The sequence below is a fragment of the Capsicum annuum genome, unplaced genomic scaffold, assembly GCF_002878395.1.
Source record: "Capsicum annuum cultivar UCD-10X-F1 unplaced genomic scaffold, UCD10Xv1.1 ctg4970, whole genome shotgun sequence".
Classification (NCBI taxonomy): Eukaryota; Viridiplantae; Streptophyta; class Magnoliopsida; order Solanales; family Solanaceae; genus Capsicum; species Capsicum annuum.
Window position 1 is genome coordinate 1 of NW_025857509.1, and position 21,145 is coordinate 21,145.

General features: G+C 37.1%; 2 protein-coding genes across 2 annotated transcripts; both read right to left on the minus strand.

Annotated features, from left to right (window-relative positions):
• Positions 1-36: 36 nt before the first annotated feature.
• Positions 37-1,559, minus strand: LOC107869273 (receptor kinase-like protein Xa21). The gene is made up of 3 exons (XM_047403916.1): positions 1,139-1,559; positions 210-857; positions 37-125 (listed from the first exon to the last, which is right to left on the minus strand). Exons 1-3 carry the CDS (start codon positions 1,557-1,559, stop codon positions 37-39), a joined length of 1,158 nt encoding a protein of 385 aa, XP_047259872.1.
• A 7,168-nt stretch (positions 1,560-8,727) lies between these two features.
• On the minus strand, positions 8,728-10,204 carry LOC107869274 (probable LRR receptor-like serine/threonine-protein kinase At3g47570). The gene is made up of 2 exons (XM_047403915.1): positions 9,154-10,204; positions 8,728-9,065 (listed from the first exon to the last, which is right to left on the minus strand). Exons 1-2 carry the CDS (start codon positions 10,202-10,204, stop codon positions 8,728-8,730), a joined length of 1,389 nt encoding a protein of 462 aa, XP_047259871.1.
• Between the last annotated feature and the right edge of the window lie 10,941 nt (positions 10,205-21,145).

Genomic DNA, 21,145 nt, shown 5'->3' on the forward strand with positions numbered 1-21,145 from the left:
GCCTTTGGGAGTGAATAACTCACCCATTGTTTCAAGCTAAGATCTCCTAGTAAACGTTTCCAGCAACATGATCCCGTAACTGTATACGTCACACTTTGTTGACACTAGTCCATTCAGTCCATACTCTATAGTTAAACAATTATTTAAAAGATGCAATACACTTTCTAGCTGGAAAAAAAAAGGAAAATCAGCAAAAATAAGAGACGTACCCGGTGCAATATAACCCAGTGTTGCTAAGGTTTTAGTGTACAAATCACCCTGATCTTCACCAAGCAGTTTTGAAATGCCAAAGTCGCTGAAGTGGGCAACCATATCCTCATCCAGCAAGACGTTACTAGGCTTCAGATCACAGTGGATCACAGGCGACGAGCATCCATGGTGAAGATATTCCAAAGCACATGCCACATCTATCATTATGCTTAGTCTCTGCCTGATGTCGAGGAAGTCATTGTGCGAATACAAATATTTCTCAAGGCTCCCATTAGGCATATACTCGAGAACTAAAGCCTTGAAATCAAGATTAGAACAACTAGTAATGACTTTTACAAGATTCCTATGGCGAAGGCTACGAAAAACTTCACATTCCGTATCAAAACTCTTGAATGCCACATCCAGTTGCAGGTTGAACACTTTAACTTCAATGAAAGTTCCACTTCTGAGAACGCCTTTGTAAACTGAGCCAAAACTTCCGGAACCAACCAGATTACTCCCACTAAGCACATTAGTTGCTCGGAGAAGTTCATAGTATGAAATCCTTTCTCTTGCTACGGTAGACAATGAATCAGCTTGCTGAGGAGCACTTTTACCACTTCTATACATTATCCATAGGAGCACAAAGGTTAAAGGAACAAATACAACTACAATTGTGAGCAAAAGAAAAAGTACGAGCAATATTTTCCTATTTGATCTGTGCTTTGATGAACTGGGGCATGACAGGTCACTAAATCTTGAAGAACCACACAATGCTTCATTGAAGATGAAAAACTGACTTGAGAGGTTCTTGAAAGGACCCCCCGAGGGTATACACCGTACAATTGGTTGTCTTAAACATTGAAATACTTGAGTTATTGAAGTTTCTCAAAAGACGTGGGAATGATTCCCGATATATTATTGTGAGAAAGGTCTAGGAATTTCAAACCTACCATGTTGCTCATTGAGTCAGGTATAGCTCCTTGCAACTTGTTGTGTCTCAAAGAAAGGTACGCCAAAGTTTGCAAGCCTCCAATTTCTCTCTGAATTTCATTTGAGAATTGATTCATCGACAGATCCATCTTTGTTACAGCCTTTAGATTTCCAATTTCTTGAGGTAAAGAACCTACCATGTTGTTTGACGATAATTCCAGAACCACCAGATCCTGAAGGTTCTCCCTAAGGGAAGTAATATTCCCGAAACAATAAGGAAGAGACCCTGAAAATTGATTTTGACCAAAGTAAATATCACCCAAATGCTGCAATTTACATATGTGATCTCCAATAAATCCTGTAAATTTGTTGCTACTCAAGTTGAACCGCTGAAGGTCTCTCAAGTTGCCAATGGATGTCGGAATCGATCCGACCATGTTATTTCCAGAAAGATCAAGGTCTAATAAGCTGCTTAATTTCCCAAATTCATTTGGAATTCGCCCTATGATTTTGCAATTTTTGGCATAAAATTTTCTAAGAGAGGTGGAAAGGTTCCCCGTGGAGGCTGGAAGCATGCCATTTAGAGGGTTGAAAGATAGAATAAGAACTGTTAAATTTCTGTTATTGGTTAAGGAAGTCAAGAAGCTTAACGATGAGTCGCTGGTTAAATTATTTCTCCCCAAGTTTAGGATTTGTAGATGAGTCAAATATCCAAGAGAATTGGGAATCAAGCCTGTAAGTTTGTTGCCTGAAAGCTCAAGAATTGTAAGTTTTGAACAGTTGGAGATAGAATGACGAATAGTCCCAACAATATTGGTTAAGCTGTCTAGATAAAGCTCTTCAATGTTGGGTAAGATAGAACCTATGTTCGATGGGAGGGTTCCTGATAGATTATTGTTGAAAAGAGAAAAAACTGCAGGGGCATTAGTCAACCCGAAGGACATGACTAAGAATTCATAATGACCATATCTGGTTTGGAAAGCTGTCTTAGAAATGTCTGGCTCCCTAACTTTCAACTGATAATATCTCAAACGAATGTCGATATAGAAAAACACTTAGCACCCAGAAGTTGGTCAAAGAGATCATCAATCCTAGGAAGAGGATATTTATTTTTAACAGTGACCTTATTCAGCTAATGGTAATCTATGCACATACGCAGGGAACCATCTTTCTTTCTCACGAAGAGTACAGGTGCCCCCATGGAGAAACACTAGGTCTGATAAAACCTTTATCTAGAAGATCTGCTAGCTGTTCTTTCAACTCTTTTAGCTCTGCGGGGGCTATTCTATATGGTAGAATAGAAATAGGATGGGTATCTGGCAACACATCAATGCCAAAATCTATCTCCTTATAAGGTGGAATTCCTGGGAGATCATCTGGAAAAACTTTTGGGAATTCACTTACCACAGGGACAGACTGAAGAGGAAGACTTTCAGCATTAGAATCTTTAACCCGAATAAGATGATACAAGCAACCCTTGGAAATAAGTTTACGGGTTCTGAGATAAGATATGAAGTACCCTCTAGGTGCTAAAGAAGCCCCTTCCCACTCTATTACTGGATCATTCCAAAAATAAAAGGTAACCTTTCGTGTTCTACAGTCTAGTGTGGCATAACACTGATGGAGCCCGTCCATCCCAAAGATAGCATCAAAAGCAACCATATCAAGTTCTATGAGGTCTGCCACAGTATCCCTACTAAGAATAGACACAACACAATTTTTATACACCCTCCTAGCCACAACAACATCACCCACCGGATTGGAAACAGAGAAAGGTTCAGCAATCACATCGGGCTAAAACCCAAAACCAACATCCACATACGGGGTCACCTAAGATAAGGTAGACCCGGGATCAAGAAACACATATACATCACGGGAAAAGATTTGTAACGTATCGGTGACAACATTTGGTGAGGCTTCCACCTCCTGGCGGTTAGTCAAAGCATACATCCAGTTACGACCTCTCCTGGCAACAGAAGTGGTGCCCTTTTGGGGCGGTGGTGATGCAGAAGAGTTCGCTTGAGACTTGGCACCCCCAACACTCCTTCTAGCCAAAGGATGATCTCTTTGTAAATGACCCATATGACCACATGAATAACATACCAATGAGCCTAGCTGACACCTTCCTAGATGATTCCTACCGAAAGTCTCACACTGTGGAAAAGTATGATGTTTCAGAGCCACACTACCCTGTGACTGGGTATCCTGCTTCCTGGATCCCTGATTAGTCTGAAAGCTCTGGGACCATTTATCAACCGGGGGTCTGGGCGCTGGGGAGCTAGCTGCAGACTATGCCTTGCCCCAAAACTTTTTCTTTTACCATTTGTTGCACAAATTACCGCTCTGCTGCTGACTGGGGTTCTGATCCGCTGTTCTGGCTCTCTTTACCTGCCTATCCTTCTCTCTAGATTTAGCAATTTTCTTTCTTCTTTTCCTTCACCTGCTGCATGTGGATGAAAGCCTAGCAAAGTCCATATCCCTATTTAGCATCGCCCCTTGACATTCAAGTGCTAGATCATTCAAAAGGCCAGATGCAAATTTCCTTATCGGGGCTCTCATATTACCTATCACTTCTGGTGCATAACGAGCCAATTGGTTAAACTTCAGAGTGTACTCCTGGACACTCATCTTCCCCTATTTAAGATTCATGAATTCCTATGCTTTGGCTTCCCTCAACTCTAGAGGGAAGAACCGGTCAAGAAAAGATTCCATAAAATCGCCCCACACTGTAGGCTCAACACTCTCACCCTTCACCTCTTCCCACTCATTATACCATTGGTTCGCTACATCTTTAAGCTAGTACGTTGCTAAATCAACTCCTTTCACCTGATCCACATGTATTACCCTGAAAATCTTCTCCATTTCATCTATGAACTCCTGGGGTCCTCTTCTACCTTAGTGCAAAAAAATTTAGGCGGGTTCATTCTCATGAACTGGCCTACCCTGGTTGCCTCAGAAGTAACGGATTCAGACCTAGTATCCTCCGACCTCTGAGTCTGTGCGGCTTCCAGCTGTGCAAGTATGTAAATGGACTGGGGACGATTAACATTTATTCTTGGAGATTGAGGAGGACTGGTCGAGACTGGAGGTACTCCCGGAGTAGGAACAGGTTCTAGAGTGTGCGCTCTATTATGTCCGCATCTTATGGGTGGGTCGATCTTCATCATCCTGAGTATCCTGATTGTTGGAACGGCGAGGAGGCATGACTGCTTTATGAAATACAATAGATTGCATATTAAGGGACAATTTTAACTCAGACTCTAAAGCACGAACTAAATCACAAAGAAAGAAAGCACTTTCCTAAATGCCTAGTAGCCTCCTACTTATAAGTGTGGTATGCTACACACCCATAAACAAGACTCTACCCGACGTGATTTCGCAAACACCCTGGGACCATGAACCGTGCTTTGATATCAAGTTTGTCACGACCCAAACCGGGGCCCTAGCCGTGATGAGCATCCCAAACCATAAAGGCCTGGTATGCCCTTCTGTATCTGGTTATCATGCACATCGTTCTATAACAAAAATGAATGTGGAAATACTAAATACAATGGAACCATTCTCATAAATCTATTATAAATTCGATAATAGAAAAGGGCAATCCCAAAACCATCTAACAATATCTGGAAATCGTTTGCGAAATCTCTACCACATGATCACTAACACAATTTGAAAACTGGGACAAGGCCACCAGTAGAACAAAACAATATCTAATAATAATTGCCTGAAAGCAAACAGTCCTTCTGGAACAAAGAAGGCTCACCAACTGGACACTGTAACTCTGTCTAATAAAATCTACTACTTTTCTGGACCCCTAGACCGAGTCTCAGAACTTGGAGGGAGGAGGGGGTCAATACAAATGTACTGTTACGCAAAGCAATCCAAAAAAAGCTTGTATATATATATATATATATATATATATATATATATATATAAACTAATAGAGAGAAATTCTGTCAAAACATCATACAAAACGGGGGTTTCAAAACACATAGGCACTTTCTGAAAATCATAAATCGTTCTTGTCAATGCAATGTCTGATCTTTGTATTACTTCTGAGTTAGGTGGCACTCCCCTACAAGTCTGATAGTCTATGGGCTATATGGAATCCTCCATTGAATCGGCAGGGAAGCCCCCAACCCGAGTGTGCCGCAAGGGTTGGAGTGTCTGAGTCTGATGCGCCACAAGGCTCTAGGCCAGCGTAATATAATAAACCCAAATCGGCAAATCACGGTTTTAGGCAATGAGTCATCTGGACTCATTCCTTCTTCGGGGAAACACCTAAGCTCTCTTTATGCCCGATTTTATCCTATTCTGAATCATGCATTTTTCTAGTTTCAACGTCTGATAAATCTGATTTCAAACATGCATTCTATTTTGTTCTGAATTATCATGGCATAATCTGAATTGGTTTCGTCACACCAAGACTTACAAGTCCTATTTTTGAGCCATAATACATCATGCATGATTCTTTCATTAAAACATATTTCAGACCACCCAAACATGCAATTTAACAAAGAAAATTCATGTTCTGAAAACATAAGTCAATACTATGCAAGAATTCTTCAACATATGGTGGTCATTTACTTTTGGCAAAACCATGCACTCTTTCGTTATATGTATTTTCAACATTTATTAACATGCATAACCCTCTCTTTTGAGTTCAAAATTTATATATGAGTCATAGTAAAAATCAAGACATTTCATATCATGCTTTCAAGATGCAATTTAGAACAATTCATATCATATGCAAGATGAGAAAGATCATAACAAGAGAGGGGTTCATTATAATTCATACTCTCAATTGAATATTCATTCTTAAACACATTCATATATATATATATATATATATATATATATATACACACACACACACATACATATACATATAATTTTTTTCAATCAATTTGGGGGAAGGTCTAAAGACAAAAACAATACCGTCAAAACTTCTAAAACATGTTTACATTCATAAATCCAAAACCCTTTTCTTAAAACATGATTTCTATGTGCATGAAATTTTAGAAAAACCTTGCGTACCTCTATTTCGAAAAATAATGGGTGATTCTTGAAGCTTGCGGATTGGGGATTCTAAATTTCTAATTATCTTCTGGTTTTTTAGTTTGAAACCCTAATGGAGTTTCTTGAGAGATTTTGATGAAAATACACTTACTTTGGTGTTCTTGGGATTAAATCCCGTGTTAGAGATGATAAGGGGTTGGAGAAGTACTATTTTACCCTTAATTAGACACAATAGGGTGCTGAAATTTGGCCGGGTGCGATACCCAGGGCGGCGCCCTACTTGGAGCACCGGAGTACCCAGGGCGTCGCCCTGCCTATAGCGGTGCAAGGACCTGGGTGGCGCCCCACTTACAGCGGCGGGTAACCCAGGCGGCACCCCTAGATCGCCCCGAGCTACTGGAATTGAACACCAAACATGCCCTTAGGCTCGTCTAAAAATTTCGAACCTCACCCGAGACGTACTACGATCTTGCCCCATCGCAACGCAACAAGGAAATCTAAAATCAGAGGTCGGGAGGATTGAAAATAAAATCCCCGAAGATTAAGAGTTAAAAATGAGAATAAGTCTCCTTGAGACTTAGAAAAATTTTCTAGTCTTAACTCACTAAGCTTGCTACCAAGAGCCAATACATGCACGAGTTTCTATGGGGTGTTACAATCATGTTGATGGCTGATTACACTATCTAGACCTTATGCTATGCACACATCTCTGGCCAACTTTTGTCGCTTAATTCTTTGGAAATAGTCTTGCTTTCATAATTTGTAGAATTGTGTGGTGAAGAGTAGTGCCAATAATAGTCCAATCTTGTTATTTGGTTTCTCCAAACACTAATGTCTAATGCTGATAGAATTGAGGAATTAAACCAATTCATTGGTGTAAGTGGTGAAGTTGTTGTCATGTGATCACAAGGTCAATCACTAGTTCGAGCTGTGGAAACAACCTCTTGCAAAAATGTAGGGTATGGCTATGTACGATAGATCCTTATGGTATAACCCTTTCCTAGACCCCACCCATAGCAGGAGCTTAGTGCAGCGGGATGCCCTTTTATTGGCCTCAACAACAACTTTTCTTTTAAATAGCTTGATATCCAAACTACTTGTGAAGAAAAGAGGTGGCATACTTCAGTGGCCAAGATCACTGCAGGAACATTACAAGGATGGCAAGGAAAATTATTGTCTTATAGGGGCAGAGGTGTTCTTATTAAGCAATTTTACAAGCCATCTAATTAATCACCCCTAAAACAGTGAAGAAGCAAATTGTAAGTTGCATTGCTAACTTTTCCGGCTTGCGCAGTTTGTTATCTCAGCTCCAAAATGATTTTTTGCATAGAAATTGATAAATTTCTGTGGAGTTCATAATTGCGTAAAAGGAATAAAAGTAATGGCTGCGGTTCACTGAGGTACTTCTTCTACGGTCCTTGTAGGCCTGTCTGCCAGTCTGCTCTGAAGAATTCATGATTATATATGTTTCAGGGTGGTGAGAGAAAGTGCGGAATAAGGACTGATTTCTCATAAGGGAAAGGTGTGAATAAATACATCTAATGAAAGGTGGGACTTGACAATTGGACTGGAGAGGGACCTCTGCTAAATTTATACCTACTGGAAGCCCTTATTGTTTTTCAAGTGTCATCATCCTTTGGTTATTATATTTCTACAATTGCATTTATAGTTCATTTAGGATAATTAAATGTCCGAAAAGTAATTTTAGGTGTTAAAAACTGACTTTATAAACTAAGTTACTAGGTATTGAGGAAATAGGAGATCTGGGATGGCCCTTATTTCCCCTTCTTTTCTTCTGTGATCATTACTCAGGTACGAAGTCTTCCTTTCAATGTCTCAATACCAGCGGTTCGTCGATCCAATTGTGAACTTGTCTTTAAGTGTCATGTTTTCTAGACAAGTTCTGCTTCTTTTATTTTTGTGGCTGCACTGGGGAAAAATCGACACTAATAAAGCAAAAGATTTGGGGAGAATCTGTTTGAAGTGAATATGCAGCTGACCACATGATTTCTTGCCCACAAAGTGTTCAGACGTTTTACCTCGATGAATTTCTGGAAATTATTTGTGTTTTCTACTATGTCTCAGGTGTTACAAGTGTGTGCATGAGTGCTGATTTAGTAAAGATGGTTTCCCAGACGATTTGCTTCTCTAAGGCCGCCCTCCGTATTCTGTTTAATCTGCTTAACAATGTCATGAAACTAGCCACATGACATTATCTTGTATATTTCCATAATTTCCATCTCCGCAAGATGCTTCCTGTACTCTCCTACATCGTTGGCATTTCCATCACTGGATAAAATCCTTGAAAGAAATAGTCACTTGTTGGATTTTGAACTCTGTATTCTCTATATGTAAAAAGTTGTTCTTATATTTGTTGTTGATTGTGTTCCATCATTTTCTAACCTTAATATTAACAGGAAATAGTAAAGATTTATTGCAACCAACTAGCATTTTTGAAAATAAAATCATGCAAAAAGCAAGTGCTAAAAGAAAAAAAAGGCGAAGCAATCTTTGCATGAATCCAGAAATTTAGCAAAGATTTGCAGCAAACAGAGGGATTTGAAACAAGAGATTCTGAGAACAAGCTCAGCATGCAAGAAGTTGAATCTTGGTTTTCTGCAGCATCTCTACAACGTCTTTCATGTTTGTCCTTCTTGCCGGAGATTCAGCACAACAATCTAATGCTACTTTCATGATTGATGCCACAACATCTAGCTCCTTCTGTAAGCCATTACCTGTTGCTGTTACCAAGTTGGCATCCACAATGTCCATTACTGCATCTGGAAGTGAATAACTCACCCATTGCGTCAAGGTAAGATCTCTTTCAAACTCATTAGACTTTCTCCTAGTAAATGTTTCCAGCAAGATGACCCCATAACTATAGATGTCACACTTTGTTGACACTAGTCCTTCCAGTCCATACTCTACAGTCAAACAATACATTTAAAGATGCAATATGCTTTCTATGTGGGAAAAAAAGAAAGGGATAATCAGCAAAACTAAGAGACGTACCTGGAGCAATATACCCCAATGTTGCTAAGGTTTTAGTGTACAAATCACCCTGATCTTCACCAAGTAGTTTTGAAATACCAAAGTCTCTTAGGTGGGCAACCATATCATCATCCAGCAAGACATTACTCGGCTTCAAATCACAGTGAATCACAAGCGACGAGCACCTATGATGGAGATATTCCAATGCACATGCCACATCTATCATTATGCTTAGTCTCTGCCTGATGTCGAGTAAGTAATTGTGTGAATACAAATACTTCTCAAGACTTCCATTTGGCATACACTCCAGCACTAAAGCCTTAAAATCAAGGTTGGAACAGTTAGTAATGACTTTTACGAGATTCCTATGGCGAAGGCTGCGCAGAACTTCACATTCCGTATCAAAGCTATTGAATGCCGCATCTAGTTGCAGATTGAACACTTTGACTGCAATGGCAGTTTCACTTCTGAGAACTCCTTTGTAAACAGAGATGAAACTCCCAGAACCAATCAGATTACTCTCGCTAAGCGCATCAGTTACTTGGATCAATTCATAGTATGAAATTCTTTCACTTGTTATGGTAGACAATGAATCAGCTTGTTGAAGAACTCTTTTACCTTTTCTATACCTTATCCAGAAGAAAATGAAGGTGCTAGGAACAACTACTAGTGCAATTCCCAGAAAAAGAAAAAGAACTAGCAATTTTTTCCTATTTGATCTGTGCTTTGATGAAGTGGGGCATGGCGGGACACTAAATCTTGAAGAACCACACAATGCTTCATTGTAGATGAAAAACTGACTCGAGAGGTTCTTGAAAGGACCTCCCGAGGGTATTTCACCATACAATTTGTTGACAGAAATATTGAAATACTTCAAGTTTTGAAGCTTCTCCAAAGACTTAGGAATGTTTCCAGATATATTATTATGAGAAGGGTCTAGGAATTCCAAACCTACCATGTTGCTCATTGAGTTGGGTATAGCTCCTTGCGAATTGTTGTGTCTCAAAGAAAGCTGCACCAAAGTTTCCAATCCTCCAATTTCTCTAGGAATTCCATCTGAGAATTGATTCATTGGCAGCCTTTAAATTTCCTATTTCTGGAGGTAAAGAACCAACCATGTTGTTTGACGATAGGTCAAGAACCACTAAATCATTAAGATTCCCTAAGCTTTGTAGTGTATTGGAACTCAATATATTTGAACCCATATGTATCTCTCTAAGGGATGTAATCTGTCCTAAACAATTAGGAAGAGAACCTGAAAATTGATTTTGAGTCAGGTTGATAACATACAAGCGCTGCCATTTACATATATCATCTCCGATAGATCCTGTAAGTTTGTTATTACTCAAGAACATGCCCTGCAGGTTTCTCAAGTTGATGTGGGAATCGATCCAACCATGTTGTTTCTAGAAAGATCAAGTTTTAATAAGCTGCTTAAGTTCCCAACTTCATTTGGAATTCTCCCTCTGATATTACAACTGTTGGCATAAAATGTTCTAAGAGATGTGGAAAGGTTCCCCGTGTAGGCTGGAAGCATGTCATTTAGAGGGTTGAAAGATAGAGAAAGAAATTTTAAATTTCTGCAATTGGTTAAGGACGTCAGGAAGCTTAATGATGAGTCACTGGTTAAATTGTTCCCCCCCAAGCTTAGGCGCTGTATATGAGTCAAATATCCAAATGAGTTGGGAATCAAGCCAGTGAGTTTGTTGTATGAAAGATCTAGAATAGTAAGTTTTGAACAATTGGATATAGAAGGAGGAATAGTCCCGACAAGATTGGTTAAGACACTCAGATAAAGCTCTTCAATGTTGGGTAATATAGAACCTATGTTTGGTGGCAGGATTCCTGATAGATTATTGTTGTCTGTAAGATCAATTATTCTCAACCCCGGTAAGAAACTCAGTCATGCTTTATGTAACTTTTCTCAATAGCAACTTTTCTTTTGTTCAATAATACATAATGAAATACTTATAGCTATACAACTGTAGGTTAGAGTTCTATTCTAGGAAAGAATATATATTGTTATAACTACACAATCTGTAGTTAAATCCTATTCTAGGTAAGAGAATATTCTATCTGTACAATTATAATATTGCCTAACATCTCCCCTCAAATTGATACCGGTGATCACATAGTAGATATTTGGAGATAAGATAGCTATGTTGTGCGTGTGTCATAGCCTTTGTAAAAAAATCAACAAGTTGATCATGAGAAGAAATGTGTTGCAGAGTGATAAGACGGTAAACAACTAGTTCCTGAATGTAATGACAGTCCACCTCTATATGCATTGTGTTTTCATGTTGCATAGGGTTTGTGGATATTTTAATCGCACTAGTATTGTCAGCATGTAACACGGTAGGAGATATAATAGTGACACCAAGCTTAGATAATAGACGTCGTAGACAAAAAATCTCCGAACTTGCTGCTGACTTAGCCCGATACTCAGCCTCTGTAGATGATTTAGACGTAAGGGATTGTTTCTTACATTTTCAAGATATCAAGGATGTGCCTAGAAACATGCACCAACCAGTAATGGAACGACGCAAATCGGGACAATCAGCCCAATCTGTATCAGTATATCCCTCAAGATGTATAGGAGAATCAGAACGGAAGAGAACATCTTGATTCATAGAACCACGGACATATTCGATGACACGAAGTAATGCAATTTGATGTATTCTATACGCTCGAGAAATATTTTTACATGATTAGCATATTTTATATAATTGATCATAACATATTTATAATCCTTTTATCTCTAAGTTTGAACAAAATCCAGGGACATTTACAATCAACTTACTTTTTATGTATAATTTAGAACATTTATATGGGATGGTAATAAAAGAAGTTTGTTTGAGTCATTACTGAAGTTACTTAAAATTATTGTTTATATTTTACATGAAATTTTAAGAGTATTCTTGTATGAACTTTTTTTTAATAAAAGATTACATAAAAATAATTTGTATTGATTGTTATCATTTTAGGGAATTTTCCTGGATATGTGGCCTCAAAGACTTCACAAAATTGTAGAAGATCAAAACTACCCAAAGTCTTGCAACTGTAAATATTTTGTCAAATTTATTCCTCTAATCAGTCCAAAAAACTTTCCAAGTTGCCTTCTACAAAAGTTTTTTATATTAATTATATGGAGAATTTTACGTGATAGTATAATTAACTAATTCTATTTTCTTTTTAGGTAATACAAAACTTGATCAATTTTATTTTTATAAAAAATTAAAATATTGGGATTAAACCGATTGAGTTGGTTGGCTTTTGCTACTTCCATATATAAAATGGATTTTTTTTTTCTAAAAACTCTGAAGTTATATGTACACTAGCTATATCAAGAATTTTTAGATGTTTAGTTACTTAGTATAGTTTATAATTGATTCTAGTTACTTTTTAAGTACTATGAAGCAGTTAAATCATAATGGATGAAAAGTAATGCCAAACTCTAAAGTTATACGTACACTAGCTATATCGATTGTTGGAAAAACAGCACAATAGCAGTTACCTAGATGAAAAATTCAACTAAAAATCATAATTTGACTTAACAAGGTCTCCTATGAAGTAATGCCAAAGTGGAAAGTGGTGATGTTCGAAACAAAATTTGACCTAAGAAATTGGTCAAATAGCAACAGTAGCGGTCACAACAACAACAAATGGCCAACAATAAGAAGATGAAGATGATAATGAAGTAGAAGATGATGATAATGAAGCAAAGATCATGAGTACAATCAAATCTAGACAGACTGGAGATAAAATCACTAAAGCTAGAATGTGTGGAATGTAATATATGGAATTTGTTTTTCAAATTTTTATTATGAGTCATTTTCCTAATTTTAACAAACTTGCTTTTCCATAGATCATTGATTATATGGGAGGAATCGAATCATGTTCATCCATAACGACCCTTAATGCTCAATTTTTTATTCTTAAATAGTACACAACATTTCTTTGTGACGACTGATGTCATTTGACTCTTCAGTTACTTAGTTCCCTAAATTATATGATCTAGGCGAGCAAAATACTCCTCGCATCACAAGAGCTATGTTGGAGACAAGTATATAGCTTAGTTTGTGTTGATGTCAACTATTATGATGTAACATCCCGTATTTCGGGCTAGAACAAAACCCGTCATTTCTATGCATAGATGATTCAAAAGCCATAAATTCTATGCAAAATTGGCTTGTTAATCAATTATGTAGTGTGAACCTATTTAAGCATGAATTGAGATCATAGAGGTCCCGTAACTCAAGGACGAGTTGAAAGCTTTCCTGTCATTCGAGTTTAAGTGAGCGTCGAAACTTGGGTCAACTTTAATAGACCATAAGTCTTTGTATGTAATGAGTTAGAGGGATACTATATATCAACTGAAAGCTTTTCGAATTAGCTTACCAACAATACCAATTTTGCCTAAATCCGATGCCCGAGCGAAAAGTTATGGCCATTTTAGTGACTAAGACAGTAGCATTATGCGATATGCGTGCGACGCACGCCCTATTGCACACACCAAAATTTCAGGTTCTGTTTCTGCATTTTTAAGGGTAAAATAGATATCTTCCATCCCTTATCCAGCTATAACACGGGATTAAACACCCAAAACACTAAAATATGATTCTCTTCTCTCAAATTCATAAATTCAAACTAAAAATCCAAATAGCTCAGGATTTAATCGTGGGTTTTCCTTAATTCTTCAAGATTCGGAATCCCCATCGCGAGGGCTACAAGAGGTACCCATCAATCGTACGTATAGCATCCCAAAAGCTAGAGTTCATTCAAAAGCTTCTAATTCAAGGTACGCGGGGTTTTCCTAAAATCTCATGTGTATAGAAATCATGTTTTAAGAAAAGGGTTTTAGATTTATGATTTATAATCATATTTTTAGAAGTCTCAATGACATTGTTTTGGTCTTTAGGCCTTCTCCCAAGTTGATTTGTAATTCTATATATATGTATGCATGTGTTTAAGGATGAATATTCAATTGAGAGCATGAATTATAATGAACCCCTCTCTTGTTATGATTTTTCCCACCTTTCATATGATATGAATTGCTTTACATTGCATCTTGAAAGCATGATATGAAATATCTTGATTTCTGCTATGACTTGAATATGATTTTGAAATAAAAAGAGAGGGTTATGCATGTTGATAAATGTTGAATATGCATATAACAAAGAGTAGCATGGTTTTCCAAAAGAACACATGGACACCATATGTTTGAATAATCTCAGCATAATTTTGACTTATGTTTTCGGAACATGAAATCTTGTATATTTTTTGCATGTTTGGGTGGTCTGAACTGTGTTTTAATGAAAGAATTATGCATGCTACATTATGGCTCAGAAAAGAGGACCTGCAAGTCTTGGTGTGACGATACCAATTCAGATTATGCCATGGTAATTCATAACAGAATAGAATGCATGTTTGAAGTCAGAATTTTCAAATGTTGAAACTAGACTAATGCATGATTCAGAACAGGATAAAATTGGGCATAAAGAGATATTTGGTGGTTCCCTGAAGAAGGCATGAGTTCAGACAACTCGTTGCCCAAAACCGTAATTTGCCAATCTGGATATATTATATTACGTAGGCCTAGTGCCTTATGGCATATCAGAATCAAAAACTCCAACCCTTACGGCACACTCGGATTGGGGGCTTCCTCGCCGAGTCAATGGCGGATTCCATACCGCCCGTGGAATATCAGAATTGTAGGGGAGTGCTACCTAACTCAGAAGTAATACAAAGATAAAAAACTGCTTTTGATAGAAAGGTTTCTATGTTTTTCCAAGAATGCCCATGTGTTTTGAAAATTATATCTTTTATGATGTTTATGACTAGCTCTCAACTATTTTATTTATATAAAAGCTTTATTTTGAATTGCTCTACATACCAATACATCTGTATTAACTCCCCCCCCTTCAGGTTTTGAGGCACAGTCTAGGGTTCCTGATAAGCAGTAGATTTCATCAGACAGGAGTGAAGGGTACCAGTTGGTGAGCCTTCTATATTTCAGTAGGCCTAGTTTCTTTCAGACATTTATTATTTATTATGGTTTTGATCTACTGTGGGCCTTGTCCCAGTTTTCAGACAGTTGTTACTTGATCATGTAGTAGAGATTTTGCAGACGATTTTCAGACGATGTTTAGTTGATAGTAGATTTTATTCCTCATTGTTAAACTAAATATAGATTATGATCATATTTCTGTAGCAGATTTTATTTTTGCATTTCCTATTTATATGTGAATGGTGTATATGATTACAAGTTAGAAGGGGCTCTCGAGACTTCATGGTTTGGAATGTACGTCACAGCCAGGGCCTGGTTTGGGTCATGAAAAACATAGTATCATAGCATGGTTCATGGTCCTAGGGTGTCTGCGAAATCGCATCGGGTAGAGTCTTATTTATGGATGTGTAGCGCGCCACACTTATAAGCAGGAGGCTACTAGGCGTTTAGGAATGTCCCTCTTTCTTCATGTTCTAATTCATGCAATAGGGCCAGAATATTCCTTTTTCATACTCTAATTCGTGCTATGGTGTTGCCCATACGAAAGTAAAGTTATCCCAATTCTTTCCTTACTTTGATGTGTCTAGATATGTCTCATTATTGGTGTGATTCATGTGCAGAAGTTTAGAGTCTAAATGGTATGGTCCTTTTTGGTTGAGCCACAAAAGAGTTTAAAATTTGTTCAAGGACTTGAGAAGAGTCCGTTAGTGCCTCATTGTGTATTGATTTTAGTGTGAACTTTGATTCTAATGAAATCATGCTTTTGTCCTATAGTATTAAGGGTATTCCATCTCTTTCAGAATTTATATTGCAAATGTCATGCTTAAGAGGGAACGATGTGTAGTAGAATGTTGGAACTATATTTCCACCCGAGTAGTAGTATAAGTTAAGTATCGGTATCATGAACTATTGGTAGTGATTTTGGACCACGAAGTTGGTGATGTGAAGTCACAAAGTTAGAAGTTAGAGTGAGGGTGACTTGTGTGTAAGCAAATATTTTAGTTGAATAACCGATGTTTTAGGATGATTTACCACTTTATAGTGATAGACTAATGTGGTAGCTAATAGCATGTGTGGATTGTATGGTAGTATGTGGGGGAAGTGTTTGACTCAGATTTTTATTTATACAGATTAAGATGTGTATCCTTAGATCATTGAATATTGTGTGTCAATTTTCTATCTCTTGTAATAAGTAATTTTGTTATCATAGTGTTTTTGAAAAAAATCAAAGTCTAGTGAAGCCGTGTGGGGCTCTTTCGATTCACTAGCATAGTTGCTTTGTTATTCATTTCATTTTCTTGTTCAAAACACAAAATCAAAGTCTAGTGAAGCCGTGTGAGGCCTATTTCGATTCACTAGCAACTTGTTAATCAACTTGTTTTTCTTGTGTTGGTTGAATATTTGTATAGTCGAATCTTTTTGCATGAGATTGAGTTGGTAATGAAGTGATACGTCCTTGTGTGTTAGTTTAGTAGAAGGTAGAGAAGGAGTTATTAGTTAAGGTGAATTGTTGTCTGCTTGAAGGATGAAAATGGCTAGATGAGCCCGTAAGTAATAATTATAGACTCATGGTTGCTTGTGGAATTTAAAGGTAGTCTAAATGTACGCTTGGGCAAGTAAGTGTGATGTGAGAAAGATGCATAAGTAGATAAGATTGTATGGGGTTATAATCTAAGATTAAGGTTGACCAGGTCTATTATGTGACTTTAGCCCCCTTGACCTTCTTTCCATTGGTAGTTGTAAACTAGTACTACTTGTGAGAAGGTATGTAGCAGATTTTTGAGGTATTTGGATAGAATGTCCCAATTTGATGGACTAGTATATTATGTTGCCTTGTTCATTGGTGGTAGATGATTGATGCTAGACCAGCGGCTTGAATTTAATGTAGGATGTGGATGTAAGAATAGTGGCTTAAGATTAATGATGAATGTTTTGTGAGAATTGTGTGTCAGGTTGGGTTGTAAATCACGCTTAGCACAATACATTAAGTTTGAACAATTGATGTCCATAAAGGTGGATGTGATGATTTCTTGGTTAATGATACTATTTATATGGAAGTGATCTAATAGGCTTGAATGGTGTATGCAATAGATTAAGTTTATTTGATTCGTAACAAAGTATGATATTGTATGTATGAGGTAGAAGTATGCCCAAGGTGATATGGAGTTGCGGTATTTTCTAAGACTATTACATGTTGCGTGTGGCTAGTAGACATAGTAGTACCGTTGAGATGCTAGGTGGAGAAAAATGAATATTATGATTCATCAAAGGCTTGGTGATATCCATGTTAAGTGTTATAATCTAAGTTTGAATTTTTTAAGGTTGAACTGAGAGAAATAAGAGTTGAAGCGCTATAGGGTGTGCACTCCAACTATGGGAATACTCATGAAGATTCGAAGTTAGTAAGTGTTCAAGTATTATATGATGATTATTGATGTCTATAGAAAGATAAAGTGTATCTCAGAAGGTAGTATTAATTGTGGGTTTTCCACTTTCAGGTGTAGTCAATCGGGTTAAGTTCTATGACATACATGTATTGTCATTTTCTAGTCCCTAGAGTGTAGTAAGTGTAGTTCGGTTAGAATCTAGTAAGGGATCAATCAAACTTAAGATGATGGCTTGAAGCTAAGGGGGAGATGATAGAATGAATAACCAAGTAAGGCTCTTAGATTCTTGTAGTAATGCAGTATGATATAGAGCGTCAGAAAGTGAGGGTGAGACTCAAACCATTCTTATCTCAGTATTTTTCAGTTATCCAAATACCTACTCATGCCTCACGTTTCAATTCCATGATCATAGTTCATGTTCATGTATATGATAGAGAATCACATGCTCTTCCAGTTCTATAATGAGGAATTCTAGTTCATTCAGTAGTTGGGATCACATTCCATAAGTTTTGAACTTAAAATTGAGGTCATGCAGCTCATGACTCATGTACTTACGCTTTATAGTGTGCTCAACCCCCATAATTCAGGCTATACTCTTTATGATTGACGAGATTCAACTTATAGTCATGTATGCCCCAATTCAGATCACTTTGATGAATCCCTGATGTTGATTTGCTATTCCTTCGGCCTCAGTTAAGTGTCAAGTCTCATATAATATCCTCCCATGCTTCAAGGTCTTATGTTATAACCTTTTAGTGACTCCTCCTTATATGATGATAGTGGTGATGATTGAATGTTTCTTGTTAATGGAAGATCATAGTATGCTTGTTTTAGATAAGGCCATAAGTGTGAAGTAAGATCTGGGGCCAAGTCTTTGATATATGTGATGGTTAGTGAAAATTTATGTGTGTATGTTCTTGGGGTAGAGTGTGAGAGTTATATTGATAGTGGATTAGAGAATATGTGAAGTATGTCCTTCTGGGTGTTTGCGTTGGAGTTCATATGTGATTATAAAGATAGGCTTGAATAACATGTTGAGATTTAAGTGGAGGAATGCAATATGCGCTAGTGAATCCATAGTAAGAGATCAGAGTTAGTCATTGAAGTGGTAAGGTACGATATGCTTAGGGTGTGATCTCTCTCTCTCTCTCTATATATATATATAAGATTGAATCATATAGTTTAGACTAGTATTGTGGTGTGGCATGTTGTATTTTGTGATTTGAAGTTAGGCTTGATCATGGTGAGGGGACTTATGTTACTTTAGGTATTAGTAGAAAGTTGAATCAAATGAGTGTGGTATTGAAAGGGAATAATATAGTTAAGGGAGTATTCGAGAAGTACGCTAAGCTTGAAAGTAAGAAGTTGCATTGCCTAAGGCCTGGTAATTTTATCCTAGTTTATGAGTTATATGTCCATATTCTATGCTATAGAGTAGTGTCATTGTTGTGATTCCTTAGTTGCGTGTCTTGTGTAACTCATGCCCAAGTTTCTTTGCTCTCGAATGCTACTAGAACTTCTTTAGAAAGAGTGTTGAAGAGATACTTCAATTAAGTATAAGTTTTCAGTATAATTCAACCAATATAACCAGCAGTTCAGTTTAACAGGCATGTAGACAAGTTACTATAGTTTTCCACCTTTACACCCAGTCCCGCTATCCGAAGTCCCATGTGTATGAACATCCCAAGAGATAATCTATTCCATCCATGTAAATTTCAAATTCAGTTCAGTCCGAGCATCATGTTTCAGATTCAGCTATTTAGTCATGACTCAGTTCATAAGAGTTCAACGCATAGTCTCAAATCTCTCTAGGCATTTTAGCTCAGACAGTGTAATACCTTTGTACGATCTAAATCTTTTTGTCTAAAGATTCTTACTTACATAAGTTATCACTTCTCAATTTGATACGTATGATTGTATCATTAACACCTCAAGGGAATCCTAAATTCTCAGCATGAATCAGCTCCTTAAAGCAAGTAAGGGCAAGTCAGAGCAGAATTCAGTTTCATGATGGAAATTTAAATGTTTCAAATCAGTATATTCTTTCTTAGAAGAAATATCATGACCACATTATTCCATACCTTTAAGCTTTAACATTCCTACCCATCATTCGGGGACGAATGATCCCAAAGGGGAGGTAATGTAATACCCCGCATTTCGGGCTAGAACGAAACCCGTCATTTCTATGAATAGATGATTCAAAAGCCATAAATCCTATGAAAATTTGGCATGTTAATCAATTGTGTAGTGTTTGAACCTATTTAAGCATGAATTGATATCATAGAGGTCTCCTAACTCAAGGACAAGTTGAAAGATTTCCTATCATTCGACTTTGAGTGACCGTCGAAACTTGGGTCAACTTTAATAGACCATAACTCTTTGTATATAATGAATTAGAGGGCCAACTATATATCAAATTAAATCTCTTCAAATTATCTTAACAACGATACCAATTTTTCCTAAATCTGATACCCGAACGAAAAGTTATGGCCATTTTAGTGACAGAGACAGTAGCATCATGCGATAAGCGTACGACGCACGCCCTATTGCACGCACCAAAATTTCAGGTTCTGTTTCCGCATTTTTAAGGATAAAATAGGTATCTTCTATCCCTTATCCAGATATAACATGGGATTAAACACTCAAAACACAAAATTATGATTCTCTTCTCTCAAATTCATCAAGAACTCACCCTAGGGTTTCAAACTAAAAACCCAAATATCTCAAGATTTTACCGTGGAGTTTCCTTAATTCTTCAAGATTCGGAATCCCCATTATGAAGGCTACAAGAGGTACCCATCAATCGTACGTATAGCATCCCAAAAGTTAGAGTTCATTCAAAAGCTTCTAATTCAAGGTACGCGAGGTTTTCCTAAAATCACACGGGTATAGAAATCATGTTTTAAGAAAAAGGTTTTAGATTTATGATTTATAATCATGTTTTTAGAAGTTTCAATGACATTGTTTTGGTCTTTAGGCCTTCCCCCAAGTTGATTTGAAATTGTATATATATGTATGCATGTGTTTAAGGATGAATATTCAATTGAGAGCATGAATTATAATGAACCCCTCTTGTTATGATTTTCCCACCTTCCATATGATATGAATTGTTTTAAATTGCATCTTGAACGCATGATATGAAATGTCTTGATTTATGCTATGACTTGAATATGATTTCAAAATAAAAAGAAAGGGTTATGCATGTTGATAAATGTTGAAAATGCATATAACAAAGAGTAGCATGGTTTGCCAAAAGAACACATGACCACCATATGTTTGAATAATCTCAGCATAATTTTGACTTGTGTTTTCGGAACATGAAATCTTTTATATTGTTTGCATGTTTGGGTGGTCTGAACTGTCTTTTAATGAAAGAATTATGCATGCTACATTATGGCTCAGAAAAGAGGACTTGCAAGTCTTGGTGTGATGACACCAATTCAGATTATGCCATGGTAATTCAGAACAGAATAGAATTCATGTTTGAAGTCAAAATTTTCAGATGTTGAAACTAGAATAATGCATGATTTAGATTAGAATAAAATTGTGCATAAAGAGATATTAGGTGAGCACAAGTTCAGACAACTCGTTGTCCGAAATCGTGATTTATCGATCTGGG

Coding starts and splice junctions, on each gene's coding strand:
- LOC107869274 (XM_047403915.1), bottom strand. CDS start 10,204: ATGAATCAATTCTCAGATGGAATTCCTAGAGAAATTGGAGGATTGGAA. Junction 9,066..9,153: donor ATTGGGGTATATTGCTCCAG/GTACGTCTCTTA, acceptor GTTTGACTGTAG/AGTATGGACTGGAAGGACTA.
- LOC107869273 (XM_047403916.1), bottom strand. CDS start 1,559: ATGGTCGGATCGATTCCGACATCCATTGGCAACTTGAGAGACCTTCAG. Junction 858..1,138: donor CTCAATGAGCAACATGGTAG/GTTTGAAATTCC, acceptor TCACAATTGTAG/TTGTATTTGTTCCTTTAACC. Junction 126..209: donor ACTGGGTTATATTGCACCGG/GTACGTCTCTTA, acceptor GTTTAACTATAG/AGTATGGACTGAATGGACTA.